Raw genomic sequence first — 22,239 nt, 5'->3', positions numbered from 1 at the left:
CTTTTCTCTATTCACTTGTGGCAATTATTCTGGAGGCACAGTGAATAGAGAAAAGGAACAGAGAATTATCTAAGCGATCTCATGTAGGCTCTCTCTCCACTTAAATCCAGTGGATTATTACTTTGCCTATCTTCTAAACCATTCTGCCCTTCAAAAGCTATTCCCGTATGTGGCAGTTAGCAAGTCAATTTTTATAAAATGCAAAGTTTATAACTTCATTACCACCCTCCTTTGTATGTGAACCCTGCCCCACATGGTAGATAAAAGTGTCTGTTCTCACAGCATTCTGCTGTTCAGGGCTTAGCCAAGAGCTGGTGCCATCCTGAAAGGAGGCTACTCCCTGTCTGGCGTACAAGTGATAACTAAGTTGACCTGATCAAGGGGACAGGAGCATTTCCAAAGCCTGGGAGTGGAGAATGATCTAGTGCAAGAAAGGTCAAAACCTGCAAACTGGGCCAAGAAGTAAGAAACCATTGGTAAATAGAGGAGGTGGGAAAAAGAATGAAATCATGGTGGAAGACAGGGAAATTTTGAGTGCAAACACTTCTTAAACAGCTCAGTCCACTTCCACCTACAAGCTATCTTAGCTTATCATGGCCACGGATATGGGCTGCAGGTTGAGCATAGCCAGCCTGTAGATCAGAGACTGCACTCAGCCCACCAGGACAGCATCTGGCCCATAGCTGCAGCCCGGCCATGTTCTCCCACCTTCAGATGTGAACAGGACCTAGCCCAAAGGCTAGATGCTTGGGAATGATAGGTGCACAGCCTTGTTGATCGGTCTCCTGGAGGAGCCACAGCCCCTCTTCTGACACAAGCCCAACACATCAGCATCTCCACTATGTGATAGGCACGTGTCCAAGCACCTGATGGTGTGAGAAGGAGGAGCTGTGGATGCTAGCCATTTATCTGGCTTGCTGCTCTTCTCCTGGCACTTTGCTTCAGCTAATAAGCCCTCCTGAGAGGCAGTTTATACTCACCTGGGCACAGAGCCATGCTAAAGCAGCTCTCCAGCTTTCCAAATGGAGCTGGCTGGGAGCTGGCATGTGTCTGGCCAGCATGGAGCACAGACAGAGGAGCCTGTCCGTGCAGACATACTCTAAGTCACTTCTGAAGGGTCTGATTTTTGTGAAACCTCTACAGGCACGTACACATATGTGAAGGTATTTCCTGAAGCATGGGAGAGACAAACTCTTCCCAGTTTTTTGCAATGTTCTATCCATGGTTACAACAGTAAATAACAATGACATGCACGCAGTAAAACAAATTTTAACAAAAAGGCAAAATCCCATTCCGCGCACTTGCAAATGCTTGCACCCTAGGTACGGCCTATGAAACTTACTCCCTATCTTCCAAGTAACTGTAACTCTGCTGCAGAACAAAAATGAGATGCCTCCCCAGAGGCTGAAATCTGAGACAGTAATGAGGGAGGGTTCGTGCTGATCACCAGGTTGTCTGACTGATACATTAGGAGGTCAAAGTGTGCCACTGTAATCATCTGATCTCATGTCCTTTAAGAGCCAGGTGTAGCACTAACTGGGATTCATTCCCGCTTCAAGCAGCACATGCTTTAGTCCTGCTCAACACCTACTTGCATCTCCAGGCATCTAAATGCCACAAAATCAGGTGTCATTCCTGCTCTCACATATCATGACAACTTTTATCTTGCAGGTCTAACTGACAGCCTGATGTCTGTCTTTCCATTCCTAGTATTCCAAAACTCAAATCTGCAAGAAGGACTTCATCTCATCCTCCTTGTGCCACCACTACTCCTCCGAGTTCCTTCTTCACTACTTTGGAAAACTAAACAGCTTTGGTGACTCTTCCTCATCCTCCCACCAAGGAAGGGCAGGGATACTTGGTCTGTGATGTGCTGGAATCTTTCTTCATTCTTTCCCCATTTCTTGGAATGAAAACTTCACTCTTTCATGGGAATTAGAGCCATTTCTGTCTTCACAGAGTGTAGCTGCCTGTTTTCTCTCTAGAGCCCTTGGCCAACTATCAAATTCTGAATCCACTGGTAAAATCTTTAAAAGACCCAAAAGAGACTCAAAATCTACTGCATGCCAAGTTGCTGTGCTGGTAGGGAAAACATTGAGAGCTTTGTAGTTCTTTGAGATACAGCTCACAGAGTGCAAGAAGATGATTACAGCAATAGATTTAAGGGGGAAAGTATGTACTGTATGGCACAAAGTGAGGAATGAAAGGAAATTTTACTTAAGGTTAATAAATTATATATAAATTACAAGAATAACTGGAATTCATGGTAAATCTAGAGCAAATCAGAATAAAACTTTATCTCCCTTTAGCTCTTACAGATTTCTGCAACACAAACTGAGCAGTCAGAAAGAAAGAGATAAAACTCGCCTTGGTCATCCTACAAGATAAAATATTTTCAAGGTCTAAAGGTAAAAACAACCCATTTTTCTACTGTGGGCAAGAGTACAGGTCAGGATGTCTGATTCCCATTCCCATCTACACAAGAGGACCTGGAGAGCTTTCCCAAAAGTAAGAAACAACTTTTCCTTCCCAGTCCCCCCAAGACTATCTTTAATACAAGGGTTTCTGCTTCTCATATAAACACATGGTATCCTTGGGCCAGTTTCACGCTTACTCAGGAGAAGGCCTGTTGGACGTGACTTTCTGTCTTGTGTGCAGACAGTTGTAATACGGCATACACAACACTTTCATGAGCTGTACATCAGCTCCTACAGAAACGTCTCCTGTTTCCCTTCTTCAAGTACAGACAGATCAAATCAACTGAGTCTTGGGGGATGAGAAGCACCCCACTTCAGTGGAGAAAATTGCTCATAAGTGATAACTATGTACTGCCCCTCACATTTACAACCAACAGCTGGGCACAAACATTGACAAGGATGTCATTGTAATGAACGCTACCCTGAGAGACGACACTGAATGAAAACAGGATGCAGAAAAGGACTCCCTGTGGCACAAATCCTTCAGAAAGTCACAACAGAAGCTGCTGCAACTTTGCAGCTGAGATGAACTGAAGTTGCAGTGATTTCTTTGGTGTTAACAAAAGTAAACTGAATTGCAAACCTGTCCTGCCATTTTTGATGAAGTCTGCATTGGGCCAACAGAGGCACAGCATATTAAATGGTAAAAAAATACAATGAACAACTACATATACCCACTGTGATTCAAGATTTCTGAACAGAGGGAAAATGTCTTAGTATTGTGGCAAGCTCAAAACACACATCACTTTCTACTTGTGACAAAACAATATGCCACTCTGAGGAAATTGTGCAAATCTTCGAAGTATCATTGCCATCCTCCATTCATTCATGTGAAATCTGATCACCGTGTATGAGGTAACAGAGGTTTAGGCTTCAGTAACTAGACTTCAGAGTAAACACTTCCCTGGAGTAACAGGGTGCTTCAGGCTCCTTTCAGGTCATCAGGGAGCAGCACCAACATTGACTCTCAGTCCACTGTGTCACATCTTGGGGGGCATTTTAACTTCTCGCAGCGAAAGATGAGACCTTGAAGCCCCAGAAACTTCTCTTCCCTAAAGAGAAACTGCCTGCAGCTCAGCGAAGGAGAAGCTGGAACAGTTTGTTCTCTGTTGCTTCATTTAGATGAGGCAATCTACTAGCCATTTGAAGTATGCAGCAGAAACCAGCTCTTGATCCCAATAACGCTGGCAACAACTGCTCTGTTTCCAATCTCCTCTTCAAGGTCAAAAGAATCAAGAAGGTAATTGAGACCAAATCCAGATATCTGACCTCTGCCAGTAGCCTAGACCATTCACAATTGATTTTGAAAGGGAAGCAGTATCCAGATTATCCTGGTGGCATAGATGAGAAAACAAATGGCTGCCATCAGGAGGCAACTGGCACAGCAGACATATTCATAGGTTGCTCAGCCTCCTTTGACATCAGTGGTTCTGCTTTTTTGGGATACACTACTTTGGGGATCTGGGATGTCAATTCTCTCTAAATTGGACAGATATGGATTTGATGGGTGGACGGTACAGTAGATAAGAAACTGGTTGGAAGGTCATATTCAAAGAGTTGTCAATGGCTCAAAGTCCAGATGGAGATCTGTGACGAGTGGTGTCCCTCAGGGGTCCATACTGGGACCAGTGCTGTTTAATACCTTCATCAGTGATATTGACAGCGAGATTGAGTGCATCCTCAGCAAGTTTGCAGATGACACTAAGCTGAGTGGTGTAGTTGCCACACCGGAAAGATGGGATGTCATCCAGAGGGACCTGGACAGGCTGGAGAAGTGGGCCTGTGAGAACCTCATGAGGTTCAACAAGGCCAAGAGCAAGGTCCTACACCTGGGTCGGGGCAATCCTTGATTTCAGTACACAATGGGGGATGACATGATTGAGAGCTGCTCTGCAGAGAAGGACTTGGTCAATGAGAAGCTCGACATGAGCTGGCAATGTGCACTCCCAGCCCAGGTGGTCAACCATATCCTGGGCTGCATCAAAAGAAGCGTGGCCAGCAGGTCAAGGGAGGTGATTCTGCCTCTCTATTCCTCTCTTGTGAGACTTCATCTGGATACTCGTGTCCAGTTCTGGAATCCTCAACATAAGAAGGATATGGAGCTATTGGAACGAGTCCAGAGGAGGGCTACAAAGATGATCAGAGGGCTGGAGAACCTTCCATAGGAGGACAGGCTGAGAGAGTTGGGCTTATTCAGCCTGAAGAAGAGAAGGCTCTGAGGAGATCTTATAGCGACCTTCCAGTATCTGAAAGAGGCCTACAAGAAAGCTGTGGAGGGACTATTCAGAAAGTTTTGTGGTGATAGATGAGGGGGAACGGGGATAAACAGGGGAGGGGCAGATTTAGGCTTGATGTAAGGAGGAATTTCTTCACCATGAGAGTGGTGAGACACTGGAACAGGCTATCAAGGGAACTTGTGGCTGCCCCATCCCTGGAGGTGTTCAAGGCCAAGTTGGATGGGGCCTTGGGTAACCTGATCTAGTAGGAGGTGTCCCTGCCCATGTCAAGGGGGTTGGAACTAGATGATCTTTAAGTTCCCTTCCAACCCAAACTATTCTATGATTCTATGATTCTATACCCTTGTCTACACAAGGCTGCAGGATTATGATGTTCCCTCTCAGAGGAAAACATTATAAGCTGTACTTAATTGCCAATTTGCACGTGCATGCTGCTCTAGAGATAGCAGCATTTCTGCTGCTACCAGAGATACCTGCTTATACCAGAGACAGCAACAGGTGTTGTACTGTGAAGGAGCACACCCCTGTTTTCCTACAGTACCATTTTAGACAAACTTTAAGCACTTGATGCTAATCTCAACAACCATTAATGACAATTTTGCAGACTCTCTAATTAGGCAGCCTCTACCCCAGGTCTCCAGTCCAAGATCAAAGAAGATGCTCAAATTAATGGAGAACAGGTTGAACCTACTGAAAGCAATTGGTAGAGCACTTAGTAAAGGCACTTATTCAAGCAAAGAAACACCATTTGAAAGGAAAGCTACCTTGAGAACTCACCAGTCAAAGCTAAGATGTTTAACTCTTGCAGACTTGGTGTACAGGTATCTAAACAGTAATTTAACAATGAAGTAAAATTTTATGTGCTGTAAACATGCCTTTACGCTATATTGTGTGACACTCATACTGGTCCTGAAATTCTGCTTAGGAGGCAAATCTTTCTACTAGCTGCCATGGTACCTTCAAATTTACTTCTAGCATTAGTCATCAACTTTTATGGGAAGGCTCAGATACTGATCACTATTCTAGCATTGTCACAGTGCCTTTCTAGTCTTAATGTCCTGGCAAATCTTAGAGTCACTGATAGCAATCTGCTTATCTCAGTATTCTGTGGGAAGCCATATCACTTAAGAGCCAGCAACAGCTCTTCTTACTCTTGGGAAGTGACACAATCCAGAGTTACTGGAACTCTTATTTTCTTTTCCCTCCCTCTCTTCTCTATTTTTTTTAATGTTCCTTGTTAGTGTCAAGAAACTGAGCCACATTAATGAGAATCTGGATGAAGTTCAATCTAAATTTTGAAAATATATTCCAATTAAAGACTTAAATAGATTCTTGGCTTTCCCCACATCTCATTGCCATGTGCATTCAATAATCCCAAGCCCCCTTTTTTCCTAGTAATAAGTAGACCGCAGAGCAGGTGACATCATTCTCCAGAAGGTCAGCCTCCTGTGTACTGCTGTTTTCTGAACGTTTCTTGCGAATTTTCTGTTTGGAGGGATTTTTTTTTTTTTTTTCAAACTGGCTGCACATCTGCTATGATGGTGTCAAACATGGCGCTTGCCCTTGTAAAGTCGTGACGACTTTTGGATTGCATTCTTCAAAAGAGAGGTTTTGTACTCAGGCCAGAGCATTTCATTGTCAGAAACAGTATGCTCTTCTCCTTGGTAGGACAATACAGGGACAGTTATGGTCACAGACCCGCATAAACTTACTGATGTTCAACAACAACATGCAAATAAATCTTATGAACCTCCTAGAGTTAGCTGCACCAGGCATCTATGCGACTGATTGTGATATCAGGCTTCTCAGTTTGCATGGCAGCTGAAATCTAGCATTGTGTAGATTAGGAAGTTATTTAATCCCTGTATGAAACAGCTGCATCCAGCACACTGAGCGTCAATTCAGTGTGTCACTGTGGCCCTTGCATACAGCTTGGGCCAAATGAATAAGCAAAACAGTAGGATGCATGTTGAATGGGTATAATGTGGAAAAATCATATCATCTTTAGATAATTGTAACACATTGATGCATCTGGAGTACTCTGTGCAGACTTGTTTTTAAAGAAGCAATTAAGTACCTAGAAAAATTCCCACTTGAAGAGAAATTAAATGACTGGTGCTATTCATTGCGAGAAGCACAAAAGAGGGACATAACCTGTCAAGCAATTATTTGTATGAACCAAGTGTATGAGGGAGAACTCCTTATCACTTAACATCCCACAAAAAAGTATGAATGTTGAATTAGAGTAGAAAAGCCAGACCCATCAGAACAAAGCATGTTCCACAGAGTTGTCTCATAAAAACATGGAAATGGCTGTCACAGGTGTCTATCAAGGATGGGTGACAATGCTTCTCTCTGCGACACAGTATTGGCTGTAAAGATTCAGTACTCAATCTTCTTTTTGATCAACTATGAAAAACAAGTTTTTATTCTGACACCTTCTCCATCCAACAAATCATTCAAATCTCTTCAATCTCTTTCCACCTTTTAAAAATACATACAGTAGAAGACCATACTGTAGTGTCAGTTTGCAGCCAGGAAATTGTCTCCTCACTGCCAACCACTGTTATATTTCTACACCAAAGATTGCATGTCCCTTTTTACCATAGTATTACACACACCGTCCCTTGTCTGTGCAGTGGTTTATCCATTGAAACTTCCAAATCCTGCCAGTGACAACACTTTCCAGTACATTTGGTGGGTATGTACATCCTAACTTTTGTTCGTCAACACATGATATTTTATCTGGCTGAACTAAAAGCCACTTGTTTGAATGCAAGCAGGTTACCAAGCAAGCTCTATCACTCTCCATACCTTTGTACCCATCATTACTGACCACTTTGCTGTCTTTATGAGAATTGCACCTGTTAGCAACTGTGCTGTTTCATTTAGATCTGGACAAGTTAGACTGAATCCAGTCTCTGCAGAGCAACAGCAGGACTGCCTTCCCTGCATGGTGCTCTCACATTTCTCATGTCAGCTTTGACATCAGTCAGCTACTCATTTCTTCATACATGCCAATGGTAACTTTTCCAAGCTACCCCATGTGGCAGTAAGTTAAATGCTCTCCAAAAATCTGTCATAACTGTAGTCATTTCATTAGTCAAATCTCTAACTTAATCAGGTAATTCAGTTAGATCTGGTTGCCAAAACAGTTTTGGAAAATGCAGATAACGTTTTTGTTTCATGCAAAGATTATCCAGTGACAAAAAAAAAGCTAAGAAACCATAGTATTCTTTAGCACATTAAAATCCAGCTGGAAAGCAGCAAAGGCACTATATGTATACTACTGAAATTCCAAACTTCTGCCCTAGAAAACACCATTTTTCGTACTACAGTAAGAAGCGTTTGTCTCTTGAATACCAGAGCTTCCTACAGATGTCTGTTCCAGTACATTGCAATACTTCTTATAACTGGAGCCTATTGTTTTTTTCCTATCCAGCAGATAACATCTTATCTCACTACTATTATTTACTCTCTCCCTCCCCTTCAGCTTGAACAACCTTAACCTGTTCCTCATCAATTGTTTCTTCCTAGGCACGTGGCCATTTTTGCTACCCTCGTCTTGTCTCTGCAGTAAGTGTGCCCTACTTTTAAGCTGCAGTGGACACATCTAGTCCCAAAAGTCTCCTGTAGCCCCAGTGCAGTTTCCCAACCGAAGATTCAAGCAACAAAATGGCAGCTTGCAATTCCTCAAGTGTTAATTCAGAAATGCCAAATATTCACCCAGCTTTAGAAACAACAGCATATTCTAGAATGAAGGTGTCTGCCTATTAAAATAATACCCTGAAAACTTCTAATTCATAACTATTCAGGGGTGTGTGATAACAGCATGGGGCTCAGAGCACTAAAGTTTTAGATCAGGGAAAGGGGTAGAGTACCAGGTAAGCCTTTTACATGAAAAGACTGGTTAAGGCTCACAAGATCCGAGGTGCAAGAGCTTATGATGAAGTCAGCTGTTAAACACCAGTGCTTTACTCCCCTGTCACACAGTTCATGTGCTTGAAGCAAGGAGATTAATAGATATGGACACTGTACATCTTGGTTATCTTAGATTTGAAGGGAAGAATCACATGCGGCTTAAAGCCACTTCAGCATTTCTTGTTCTTTCTGCCAGCAATTCCAAGGCCTCCAAATTGGTGCATTTGTGCTGGCCTTTGGGGGCTTTCCCAGCAGCCAGAAATTAAAACAGAGGGTGTTTGTACTTTGGCTTTGCACCTCTTACTGAGGTGTCAGCTTCTTAAAGCAACCACTGGAGAGGTGAGCACTGGGATGGAGGGAGTATTTCCGATCTGTTATATTGAGGTCATTTTGCATGGCTAAATACAGAGCTCAAGACCATTGTTTTGTACTGAGTTATTAAGTTTTGAGACTGACTGCTGGACACAACTCTAGTTAAGTGCTGCCTTAAACCTACGGGTCTGTGGTGCAGTGGCGATCTACACAGAGCTGGCTGGTCACAGGGTACTGGCTTACTTCCTGGTTTTTCAGCTGCCAAACTATATTAAAACAAGCTAAAAATACATTAAATATTTTCCTTTCCTAAGATTACCTTACCACGTAAGCAATAGCTGGACTTGCCACTAGGATGTCATCTGATAACCAGTGGGAGGGGAGGTGTGCGAGCCCAAATAGGGGGTGAGACAGAGGAGGGAGGCTACTTCAGCGACTGTGACCAGGAGGAAAGGCTGTTATGTTTCTATTTAGGTGGGTGATGAAAACGTTTCTGAATCCCTGCTTTAACCCGTCTCTGACCACAGACCCCACCAGAAGTGTTCCTCAACACAAACTGTGGAGCTCCCTTCCTGCCCCATGCTGCACTGTTTAAGAGAGGTGAGGTGGTCATGTAAAGACCACACACAAGGAGTCTAACTCAGTGGACAGAAGTATGGTCTGTCCTTCTCTGGTACTGTGCTATCAGAAAAATTATTTAGCAGATGACCTGGGCTCTGGGGTGTTGCATGGGAAACTGGGGTGGGGTGCAGACTTTCAGAAGAGATACCTGCACCTTATCACCTTCTGATCTTGTCCTGCTGATGGGCAGCCCCAGCAGCTACTGCTACTACCATCTCTAGAAGAGACCGTGCCACCCCCAGATGGATTTGAGGACTGGTGGAAAGTTTTAGGGTGACACCGAACTCAAGTGTGAGAGGCTGGAGAATCTCCTACACAGGGCATGTGGGTTTTTTCAATTGTTTAACATCACAGCTGTCACATTTGAACACTATTTTGGATTGGGGGAATTTCTTGCATTTATACTGGAATAAAAACATGCTATGTTCCCCTGTTACCTCTCTTCCCAGTGATTACTGTGTTTTTAACTAGAAATAGTTGTAATCCAGTGAATGGGGAAGTCTTATCTGTGGAAAAAAATCCTGTGGTAACACAGCCTGTAACTAGAGATGAAAGCCCTACTTAATAAATGAGAGATGTAAAGGGCAGAAGCTATGAAAAGACGCAGCATGAACAAGTGGAAAACACTTGACCTACCTAACAAATCCTCCCAACCTCACACTAACAATCTCTCCAGTAAGGCCACCAGGTTTTGAAAGCAAGGCAGCATGGTCTTGGGGGAAGGCACATTTCTGGTCTCCTAAAGCTTCCAGAGGACATACACGCTTTCCCCTTGTGTTGCCACACAAATAGCAAACTCTCACTGTAAATGGAGAACAAACATGTCTGATATGCTGGAGCATTTCCTCAGTCTGTGTTCTTTTTGCACTTAACTCCTGTTGTGTACTTGGGCTGGTTTTTCCAGCCCTGCGTTCCTTCCTGCTCCTCCTTCTAACCCTTAAGTGCACTGCAGGCACCAGTGAAGCAGCTGCATTACAGCTCATAAGGCACAGCTTGTCCACTGTTTCCATCCATCTTCTCCACTTGGTGTTCTTTCACAGCAGTCAAGAGCTCAACAACATGCATGAAATCCCCCTGGCCACCAGACAGACGGCAAATCACGTTGCTGCTTTTACACCATCTTATCCTGCTCTTTCTACAGCCCTCTATGTGCCCTTTGTACACTCACCTTGCTGCTTCTGCATGGTAGTGAAGTCTTCGAAGGTGAGAGTGCGCACAGGGGGCCTCCAGAAGGCATAAGTCTCCATAATGGCCTCCAGCCCCGTCCTATGCAATGAAAATAAAACAAGGAGAGAAGAATGATAGTCAGATGGCAAGGGTATCAGCACTGGGTGAAGAAGGCTCTGACCTAACTTGACAGTCTGCCAGCAGCCACCAAAAGGTCACCTTGTCATCTGTGAATTCCTCAAGCCAGCCTTATTGCACAGGTGCTGGCTGCCACAGTAAAATGAAATTGCCCAAGCCCAGGATTTCAAAAGCTAATTACAGCCTCCCAATGCCTTTTCTTTTTTAATAAAGATATTAAATTTTCTGTCTGCTTTGCAGGGGACACATGACCATCAGCTTCTCAAGGCATGTCTTATCCTAGAGCGGACTTCCATACTTTGTGGATACAAGCAGTCATGCAAATGAAGGAGGTCTGGGATTCAGCCAACAGAATCAGAGAGATTTTGTGAATTCCCTGTTCCTGCCACCTCCCAGCTCTGGACACCATTCTGAAGTGCTATGGAATGGCGTCAAAAAGGGAATCTCCTTAGGTTTGAACTAGAAATGCATAAAAGGCTTTCTATATATAAATGCTAGAAACCTCTCTGCTTTGGGTCCCTAACTCACCACAAAGACTTTACCAATGAGGAAAGGCCAAAAATCAAATGAAAAAAAAGCTTTTTCCTATTAAAGGACTGGAGTCTCAGATTTGCTTTTCTTCTGTACACAGAATGTTAGCTCTGCTGAGTGTTAGTGGGGAAAACTCCACAGGCTCAGGAAGGACATAGGTGCAGTATCAGGAAAAGACTGTCATGTTCCTTACTAGACAACCCTCTGGAGTTTCTGCCCAGGAAAACTTCTCCTCTGTGGAAGCTACATCTTGTTCTGTTCCCCATTCCTTAACTTCTCCTGCCTCTTTTCCAGCTGTAGGTTATAGCCTTCACCCTGACTGAACACAACCTGAGGGGCTTCGTCAAATGCGAGAACATATCCTCTTTCAATGCAAAAAGCTCCAACATCCCCAGAGCCTCTCATCAGATGTTGAGCTGATACTGGAGCTGCCTTTTGCTTCTGAAAATGTCTTTCTGCACGTGCCTCCACTCACTCAGTTAACTTTCCAAAGTGTCCCCGGAAGCTCAGATGCTTTAAATACATTGGAGTTGGCAAATCAAACTCTGTATTTTAGGAGGAGGTTTAGAAGAGAGGTTGTTGCATGGTGTTTATTAGCTGCTAAGCTGTTAGAAGTAGAAACAGAAGACATCTCTGCATAGCAGTCTCACACTAACTCTGAGCACATTACAACAAAACTATTTGGTTAATACAGTGGCCTCTGCCAGCTCATGGAGCTCCGGGACAACAAGGCAGCACAGAATATGAACCCAGCTGCTAGGCTGGGGTCTGTGTAAAAGCAGCTCCAACTAACAGTACCAATACCGACTCCAGGATTTCTTCCTTTCCCTGTATTCAGACTGCATCTGCTTCTCAACACACACAGTTCAGAAGAGAACAGTACATTTTTTGAAGCCTCATGAAATGATCTCCAACCCAAACACTGAGGGAGGACTTTCTAGTACTGTACATCATGTACATCAAGGGGCATAAAATGCCCAGAGTAAGTCCCAATGCAACAAGACCTCCTCTTGAAAGGACCTGCCTTGATAATTAACACCACGTAATACACCCAGAAATATAGACTGAAAATTCCAACTGTGATAATCCGGCTGTTCTGTGTCAGCCACAAGGATCATGCAGGAAAGTAGGGAGATCAGCTCACAAAAGCCAGTATTCAGAGTCTGATTCAGTCATTACATCCCCACACACATAACCCTACTCTGCACACACATAACCCTACTCTGCACCAGCATCTGAATTTTAGCTCTGCTCTCATGACTCCATTCCAGGAAAATCCAGTGCCTAATGGGAGATGGCTCAGGGAAACAGTAGAGGTAGGTTAAAGCTATTAGTCCTGCCTCTGTCTGGAGCCTGCATCATTCTCAGTTCAGCTTGACTCACAGTTCAAAGTTTCTAGCTCTCTGTCTACCACTTTCCTCTGTATCAATATAGTTCTCACAAGCACTACATAATTTGTACTTCTAAAAGAAAGAGAAAAATAGAGAATAGTCAGGAGACAATAAAAAGAAGAAATAAAAGAGTAAATTAGAAATAATATACTGCTTTCAAGGGTTGGACTCCACTGTGACTGTGAGCCCACAGAGAGTCATGGCAGTACTGAGTGTACCAGAGCAGCAAGCTGCTCTATTCCTGCCCTGTCTGACAGAGAAAGGAGCGATGGCACCAGATACCCACCTTCTCTGCATGCTGCTCCCAGACCTCCAGGGGAGCAAGTCTGGAACTGCCTCTTTGCTGTGGATACAGCTCCTGTCACTCTTCTCTTTCCACACTGCAACTGCCAGCAGCAACACTGGCTTCACTGGATTGCGTGGCACTGCAGCCACAGGTACCTGAAGAATGGATTCCAAACTCCACAAGCGGCTTAAAGCCACTTCTTTCCTCCTCCTGCCCCAAATGAGAGTTCTTTACTCCCTCAGAGGTGTGCACATGTTGAACACGCACCCTCCCTAAGTACATGATTCACAGAGGTAGAAGTTATGTCCAGTTTTCCTATGCACAAATTTGGGTCCCTATTTATTAGATAATATTTTTTTCTCTTGTTTTGTTTTGTTTTCTTTGCATAGAACAAGTGCTGCAGGTGTTTTGGAAATAATATCTAAGCAGAACACATCCTTACTGAACTTTCAGATTCTTCCCTGCATCAGACAAGATCCATGAGACACCAACCTTTTGCGTTAACCTGCTAGGCACCTACCACCTTGTGTTGCAGAAAAACAACCTGCAGCCATGCAAAAACCATCTTGGGTCAGAATGCACACTGCATTTGTGTGACTGATTTTACAGCTTCATCCCCTTTTGTAAGAAAATTGTGGAGTGAGAGAGTGGAAATTAAGAAACCTCATCATTGTCAACTCTTAACAGCCCTTTCTCCCATAGCAGTTTATTACATTAGTGTAGTACCAAGAGCCACACTACAGACCTCCAACACAGGACAGAAGGGTAGTGCTCTCCTAGTCAGCAGAAACACTGAACTATAATTCTATGTGTTCCATCCCCAAGTGGGGGGAAAAAAAACCCAACCTGGCCAATGAAAAGGTCTTTGGGACAACAATAAATGCTGTCCCAAAGTTTTCAGCATTTCTAAGATGTCAGCAACTTTGGAGGGTTTTGGTGAGGGCTGCTGGTATCAAGTGTACTGAATTTAATCCATGTGGCATCCACTTCCTCTTCCGAAGAACCACACTGAAAAATTGACTTCAAACTGTCTATCAGGCCATAAACCCTCCCCCTCTCACACCATCTTTATGAAGGAAGTAAAAAAAGTATCACTGCCAGCTTTATTTTAATAAGGTCAATCCTTTAAAAGGTATCCAAAATTCAGTCTCTCTTTTTCATTCTTTTTTTTTTATTTTTAGTGCTATAAAGTTTTAATAATAGGCAATAAATGAAACAGTTCCATTGTCTGAAAACTGAAAAAAGATGTACTAGCTATCTGTGAACCTCCATAATCCATCCCATATGGCCGACCTTGCCATTCCCACTGCACACAGAATTCAGGTCATCATTTCATTGTTCACTGGGGAAGCCAAACTATTGGCTCCAAGCACCCTCCTGGCTCTCTTACCCTAGACAAAAGCTCAAAGAGTATTTCCAACACAAACAACTTTTATCCACCTCAGCTGCCCACATCTGAAAGGAAAGCACTGTTGCTTGCCTTCAGCCTACGTTTTTTATTTCCCTTGCTCTGCTGGGTTTCCTGACTGTTGTCCCTTCTGGCTTCCTCTTGGATGAGGAGTTCCTGCAAGCATCCCACTGTCAAATGAACTTTACCCAGTCTCCAAAAATAGTCTCTGTGGCATTAAACCTGCACCTTCACTACCCAAACATTTGGTGAGCTGAGCTCCATGTGTCAAAAGCTCTGGTTCTCAGTCTCTTGAAGTTCAGGAAAGCAACAACACCCGCCTTGTGCAGATTACATACGTATCCTTTCACCATCAGGATGGGTTCTCTTGTTTCACTTTTAAAGACGTTCCACATGCTTTTTCAAATAAAGCAAGGAAGGACCAAAAAAATCACATAGAGGGAATCGCTAATAAGCAGGAGCTAAGACTTGGCCTTCTGACATGGCTAGATTGCTGAACGTCATTAGTTATCAGGGTTTGAGTGCTCAAAGACTGCAAAACAATGTCCAGCTGGTGAGCTTCTTGCAGCCTTCCCTCACTGTTTCTTTTCCCAGTGCAAGGACTGAGGCAGTCAGCTGTGAAAGGAGACAACCATGCAAACAACCGAAAGAGATCCAAGAGGGATCTGTGCAAAAAAACCAGGTGGATACAGGCAGTTACATCATGAACGGGTGTCCCAGAGCAGCCGGGTTTTAGCAGCTGATTTTTAGCAGCCACTTCTGCTGATGAAGGGAAACCACAGTAAGAAGGAGACGTACAGGAAGGCTGTGAGCTGATGGAAGTGAAAGATTTGAAAGATAAACTCTTTTAAAAACTGTAACAGTCAATCCTGTAATTCCTGCAGCAAGCAACAACAGTGAAACCATGTCAGAATAAATGTAGGACAAACATGCCCATCCATTTCATGGAAAAGCAGAAAAGGAAATGTTCTAGGAAAGAAGTGGCCTAAGAGACCTTCTTCTTTCACCATGCTCTCTGTTTTTGCAGTGGCTTTTTTTTCTCCATCATTTGCTGGCAAACTCTAACCACGGCTCAGATTCAGCATCCCAACAGTGCTGGAATGATGCCCTGGAACAGCCTCAGATATTCCATGGCCCCAGCTGCTACTACACTTCTTTATTTTCTTCTAAGATCTTATGCAGAAAACCTCTTGGACTTATATACTACACTCACCTGCTTCACAAATAGACCCTTTTCCAAATTACCCTGTTTCTTTTTCAGAGGAGGCCTACATTTTCAGTGGGATGTTCTCCTTCTACAGCCTGATGAACCAGAGCTGAACAAAGTTGTTGTGAGGATGTGGGAAGCTACAGAGCATTACAATCATCACTCACATTGACCACTGATCCTGATGAGATTAGAAAGTCACAAAGGGAAGAGAAGCCAGCCAGCTCAGTTAAGAAAAGTTCCATTTGGAGAGTGTTTTCTGCATACAGCTTGGACGTTAAAGCTTCTCTCCCTTCTATGTGTACATCTATATGCAGGTCCTCTTTAAAGGGTGTAGCTGAGCCTTAGGATGCCCTCCACTACTTGACAGCAGCGATGCAACCTTAGCCAGACCACTGCTTGTGAGGCAGGCGCCTGACTGCTATATATGCTTGCAAATACCTTTGCCTGTTTTTTTCTTCCTAAACCCTCAGGCTGCTCTCTTTGATGTGTAATACCTTAAAGATTTTAATTCCTCTTTACATCAGCAGAGAGCCTTACTGAGCCCTCCCCACAGCTGCAGCTGTGTAGTAATTTCCTGCCCTTTCTTAAATCAATGAGCTACAAAGATCAGTAATTCCCAACCTTTTCAGGAAACTGTCCAAATTCACTATGCCAGGACCTTATTAATGCCTTCCACGTTAATCTAGCCCACCATGTACCTGGAACTGCATCAATCCCTCTTCAAAGCCCAGCCTTCGGTGCAGCTGTATCTGCACATAGAGAAGACCTTGTACCCAGGGCACATACTAGTTCCCCTGCACAGGGGAGGAAAGCAGACTAAGCGTCATATCACATATGCCTCAAGTATCAGAACTAATGCTTACAGCAGGGGTTAAATAGGGTCTTTAACATCTTTTTGCATAGCTACAGTAAGATGAGAACAGAAGAGACGAGTTTTAGAAAGTTGCTAGGTCTGTAAGATGTCTTTTTTTGTGATCATGGAGAGAGTAGCATTTAAATGGGTGATGGGAAACATGGGGCAGTTGCCTTTTCTCTGTATACTTCCCATACCAAACCATGAATGAGGTAGCAGCCCTGGTGAACACACACCAGAAAAGAATATGAGTAAAAACTGAGTTACTCTGCCCATGGGGATGGCAAATGAGGGCTATGCACACAAATTTCACCTTGGTCTGCGTACTCGGAGCCTTGTTTTATTGTTACAGGAACTGTAGGGTTCTTGTAACGTAGACATATATACCTAATTTTATAATTAATTTAATGTTTAAAGCCTTTGTCACACTGATTTAAAGGATAGCTATGCCGCTTCGATCTGAAATATTTAGACCTGCTGCATGCTCCAAGTTCATCATATTCTACCTAATTCTTTGGATATCACGGAACAATATTAGTAATTCATGAACAGTTCACTAATAACTTATCAGAGATACTAAAGGATGTTTTAATTGTGTTTTAATTGTGTTTCTCAACAATAAATGGAAAAGCTTAGAGGAACATGAAGATAATAGAAATGAGTATAAATAAATTAATTATCCAGCAGAAAAAAACCAACAGCAGTTGGTAGTGGTACCAGAAGGAGGACAGAGGTACCAATGAACAGGAAATTAAACATATGAAAGCAAAAAAATATAGTCACAGAAAAAATGTTGTCAAGCAGGAAAGTGATAAACTATATTTACATTTATTTTGTCTAAGAATATCTAAAATCCTCTGTCAGGGTTTGGAACTGCAGGATCCAGGCAGGGGTAGGAGTAGCACTGGAGGATACTTCTGAAAAGAAACAGATTCAGTCTAGATGGCAAACCTGGAAAGAATTTTCTAATGAAGCCATCATTATGCATTGTGATTGGATCTGTTTAGGCAGGGTAAAACAGTTCTCATTCCTCTAAGAACTAGACCACAGCAAGCTTCTCCTGTAAAAATTAATTACGATAACAAAATGCCTTGCCTGGCCTTAAGCAATTGCCCTGCACACTCATCAGGTGAAGGAGAAGGAGATATCAGTGAGGAAACAGGAACAAGCTCATCTTACCTATTTCTTCCAGAATCTCTGAAGCCTTTGGCAAAAGGGTTTCTGTCAATTTTTAATCTAGTGATCTACAAAGGAAGAAAAGGAGAATTAGTTGATCTCTGCAAGTTTTTTTTCTTTCAACAAATGAAAATTCCTGATGATTACCACTCTTGCTCAAACCACCTGTATGATGATCTTTCATACTTATTCTCCCAGAGTTATATTAAAGTTACTTTTCCATTATCCATGAAAAGATTATCTGCTTAGCAAATGAACGGTGCCAGAGGCAGAACCCTAGCAGCATCAGGAAACCTGGCACAGCACTGGGCTGAGAAGCTGTCCCTGAAGGAGGAGCACACCATGGACCCAAGTGCAAAACCCCAGGATCTCATTACTCAACAATGGTGTTGTGGTCTGGAAAGCATAAATACTGCTCAGGTTTGGCTGGTATCTGGGTTATCCCAGCCTCAACATTCTAGCTATTCAGCAGCTGGATCCTCTCATGTATCTTCAAACAACACTAAGGAGAAAACACCAAGCAAAGCACAGGTTACAGCCTCCAAAGACAGCAACTGGCCACCCACTCACAAGCAAGAGGTGCTGCTGTTCTAGTCAGCATCTGGGTGGCCCTTTAAGGGTTTTCTACTCTGGAAACCATTTTTTTTTCTTTTTTACCTCCTCTAAACAAAGAGGATGACAGCTGGACTGAGTGGGGAATCTTCCTTCCTGCATTATTTTTAGACATGAATACCATGTTGGTAAATATGGAAGATAATAATGAGATTTTGACCTTGCAGCCTGTGGTATCATACTCCCTGTCAGTTATTTCCCAACCTGGTACAGTATAAAAGCTTCTCACTGCCAGCCTCACCTTTTCCTGAAGACCTTGGCTCTCAACTGAAAAGACAGCAAGGAATCCAGATCCTATCAAATTTGAGGGTTTTTTTGTGGAAACTGCTCTAAAGGAAACAGTTTAACACAGACAGTTCTGAAGCGTATTTGCAGGTGTTTTGCTTCTGTCAGAACCAAGCCCTTACTCTGGATATTAACCTCAGATCTGGAATGCAGCTTCTATTTTCGCAGAAGCTTAATTTGTGAACTTAATTTCCGCTAGCCTGACTTTGCAGCTGTCCTGGAACTTGTGTGTACAGAGACAGATATGTTCTGTGGAGGATGGAATTACAGCAGAGGGAATCCCTGTGGTGGATTTGCTAACATTTTACAATTGTTTCCAGAGATGCTTCTTCCAGTAAAGCAAAGTTTTACAGCCACTGGAGGACATGTAGGCAGATTCAAGAGTTTTAAACTTATTTTTGATGAACAGGTTTCTCCAACCTACCAGGATCTCTTTTACTGGTATAAAAATGCACACCACACATCCCCAGTATTTTTTTAACAAAATCCCCAAATATTTGGAATTTAGGGAGACAAGAAGAAATTTCAGTGATTCTTTACAGTGAGGAGGCTTACAGTACAGTTCCTAACAGAGATCCCTCCCTCAGCACCTCCCTTACCTGTCTAATTAAATCTTACAGGTCTGGTCATTAGGCAAGAATGACAAGCTTATTTCCTGTCATTTCTTCTCATTTCTCTATTCTCTTTCCATGTCTGGTCTATAGTTAAAGATTTGCGGAGTACATACATGCACTTGGGTGAGGGAGACAGGTAATTTCCAGTGCTGCAATGACAGCAAATTCACCATTGTGTTGTGATACATTTTGAATTCTGATTTAAGTCAATTCAAGAGGAAAAGACCTAGAAAAAGTTAGGAGTGGGGATTCAGAAGCAGTCATGGGAGCACTGTCAGCATTTGTGGTCTCTCTGTATAAGAGTTTTTCAATTCATAATTGTTACAAATTGGCAATTTACAATCTGTCCTAAGCTGATTTGACATGTATGTATCCCTCAGTCCAAGAATACTAAACATAATGACATCCACTGAGTTCACGAAGTCATTCTCCAGAAACACAGATGTTGTCATTTCTGATTCAAGGCTCCTCTGCACTTTATGGCAGAAAATTTTATAACCTATTTTCCTAACAGGCTTGCTAACAGATTAGCTTTCTTCCAAGATAGCTTATACCCTTATTCTAGCTTATAACAGTCCCTCTCTAACAGGACACATAATTAACACAACAGAAATCTTCACCAACTGAGATTCTGTTTCATATGGCTGAGAAAAAAATATGCTAGATGGCCCTTTTAATGCCATCACAACCCCCAACCCAGTAAGGAAGAGAACAGCAGTAAAGGGACATGGTAAATGCACAGCACCTCCGAGCTGACAATAAAATATGGAGTATGTATACACAAACAAGAGAAGAGGAGTACACTGAGCCCAAAGCATGACACAAGTAGTGTGAAGGCTAATGGGAATCCCTGAGGATTTTAGCAGATGTGCAATACATAGGGAAACTACAAAGGGAATGGGCGTATACATGGAGCTCTCACTATGTGCAATGAACATGCGTGCAGAAATGATGAAGAAGGCCACCTCCTCCTCAAAGACATGTGTGTAATCCACAGTGAGCCCTCCCCAAAACTCCTTTCTTTGCTGGTGTCTCCAATGCTTGCATTCTCAAATGTTTATATTTTCTTAGCAATTGACTTCTTCTAAAAAATGTCATAACGTTTGGGAAAATAGGGATAGATCGGGAATTCTGTAATCAAACACTAGTGTGGACTGAGATCACATTTTTTAGTTCCATGAAGTTCAGTTTAAGAAAAAAGGTAGATCAGTACAAAGTTGAGTAGTCAAATCCTGTACAGATAGGATCCCACTGTGGCAACTGCTCTTCCTTATGATGTCTGGTCAATAGTAACACTCTCCACTGGGAACTGTGCAAGATCTTAACTGGACATGAATCATGCATGAGAATTTTAGTTCATAAGCAATACACGGTCTGCTGCTGCTTACGTACAAGGTTGTCTTTTCTCAGCAAACTGATGAGATTCCTGTTCTCTAAAACTTTTCCCTTCACTGCTAAAGAAAAACCTTGTGATGCATTTTCTCTGTGAGATAACTGATCTGGACTGGTTGTCCTACCTTAAAATTACAGATGGGACAGGACACGGTGGTTTGTGCCACAAGGCAGCAAGGAAAAGTGAACACAATACATCTCTTCATGGTTCATCACACCTATTGATTTTAAAATAAAACCTGCAGGATCTTTATCTGGAAGAGAGTTTTCTGGCTAGATACCTCCCTTATGTTTACACACTACTCCCTAGCAAGCATTTCAGTTTTGTGCAGAAGAACAGTAAGCCTGTAAAATATACAGTCTCCTCAAGCTACATTTCTTAGAGAAGATAATGTCTAGCAAACACAAAGAGCACACTGATAATTTTATGAATATCCAACAACAACAAAAAAAAGAGCCTGAAGGCACACAGTTTTACCTGTTGATTTTGGTAGGCTGTCACTGTGGTGAAGACAGTCTCAGGGAAGTTGAAGGTTTTCACCCCATCTCCTGAAGGAACTGGCTTTGTAGGAGAAAGATCACTGCTGAAATCCTTGCGGATGACATGAACACGGGGCTGGTACTTATGCATTGAATGTAAGATTATCTGAAAACATAAGGAGAAAAAAAAAAGCATATTTTTTTCCCCAAAAACTTCTGCACAACATCCAGATATATGAGGAAGAAGGGATGGAGTAAGGGCTAATATGAAGAAAATTATCCTTTTCTTAGAAGTATATATGAGACAAAGTCTGTATTATGTGCAGGGAGAGAGGGGCTTTATTCCTTTATATGGTCAGGCAATATTTTGAGGAAAAGCACTGAAATAGGAAAAAAAGTTCCATAACTCTGGAGAATGGCTACAGGCATGTGTAGGACAGAGAAGCATTGGAGCAGCAGCAGCAGTACCCTTTCCAGTCTAAGAAGAGTGAGGCTGGGGTAGTAGGCACCAGGATTAGCTTCTAACTTACATGGCCTTGATCATCAAGTTCGTTGTTGGTCAGCTTGAGCTTGTCGAAACTAACCACCTGCCTCATCCAGGTATCTCCAGAAGCCAGGGAGTCAGGGTGGATATAAACCCTCGGGGGCACTGGGGAGTCAGCATTGCCAGCAACCATCCACTTGGAGCTGTGATACACATACCTGAAAGAAAAAGGGAAGATGGCTAAGGGAAGTTGTCACTCACTCACTCACTCATTCACTCACTCACACACTGGAGGAATATTTCCAGGGCTCCCCCTCCCCTGCCACCCTACCGCATGCACCCCAAGCTCTCATTTGCAGTCAGGGTAGATTGTGCTTTATTGCAATCTCCTACCTTCTAAATGAAAGCCAGATTACCCCCAAGCCACTTGTTCAGACTTGATTCCTTATTAAAACCACCTTTTCAGTTATTTTCCCTGTAAAACTCTGCCATATGTGCCTTCTCAACTCCTTAACCCTCTCTAAGCCAGAGTAAGACGCTAGAAAATATGGGTAAACAAAGGCCTTTCTGAAAATACTAGTAAATGCCCTGTAGTGTTAGGAAATCTGCACTGGCTGCCATGTAAGACTTTGCAAAACTTGTGC

General features: G+C 42.9%; 1 protein-coding gene across 1 annotated transcript in view; it reads right to left on the bottom strand.

Annotated features, from left to right (window-relative positions):
* TBX15 (T-box transcription factor 15) overlaps window positions 1-22,239 on the bottom strand; it is a 97,234-nt gene that overhangs the window by 4,598 nt on the left and 70,397 nt on the right. Inside the window, exons 4-7 of the mRNA XM_069866667.1 lie at window positions 21,642-21,813; window positions 21,110-21,277; window positions 17,732-17,796; window positions 10,737-10,834 (exon numbers count right to left, since the gene is read on the bottom strand). Of these exons, the coding sequence (XP_069722768.1) occupies window positions 10,737-10,834; window positions 17,732-17,796; window positions 21,110-21,277; window positions 21,642-21,813 (503 nt within the window). The remainder of the gene's footprint in view (window positions 1-10,736; window positions 10,835-17,731; window positions 17,797-21,109; window positions 21,278-21,641; window positions 21,814-22,239) is intronic.

Source organism: Phaenicophaeus curvirostris, chromosome 1 (assembly GCF_032191515.1).
Source record: "Phaenicophaeus curvirostris isolate KB17595 chromosome 1, BPBGC_Pcur_1.0, whole genome shotgun sequence".
Classification (NCBI taxonomy): domain Eukaryota; kingdom Metazoa; phylum Chordata; class Aves; order Cuculiformes; family Cuculidae; genus Phaenicophaeus; species Phaenicophaeus curvirostris.
This window is presented reverse-complemented; position numbering and strand designations above follow the sequence as displayed.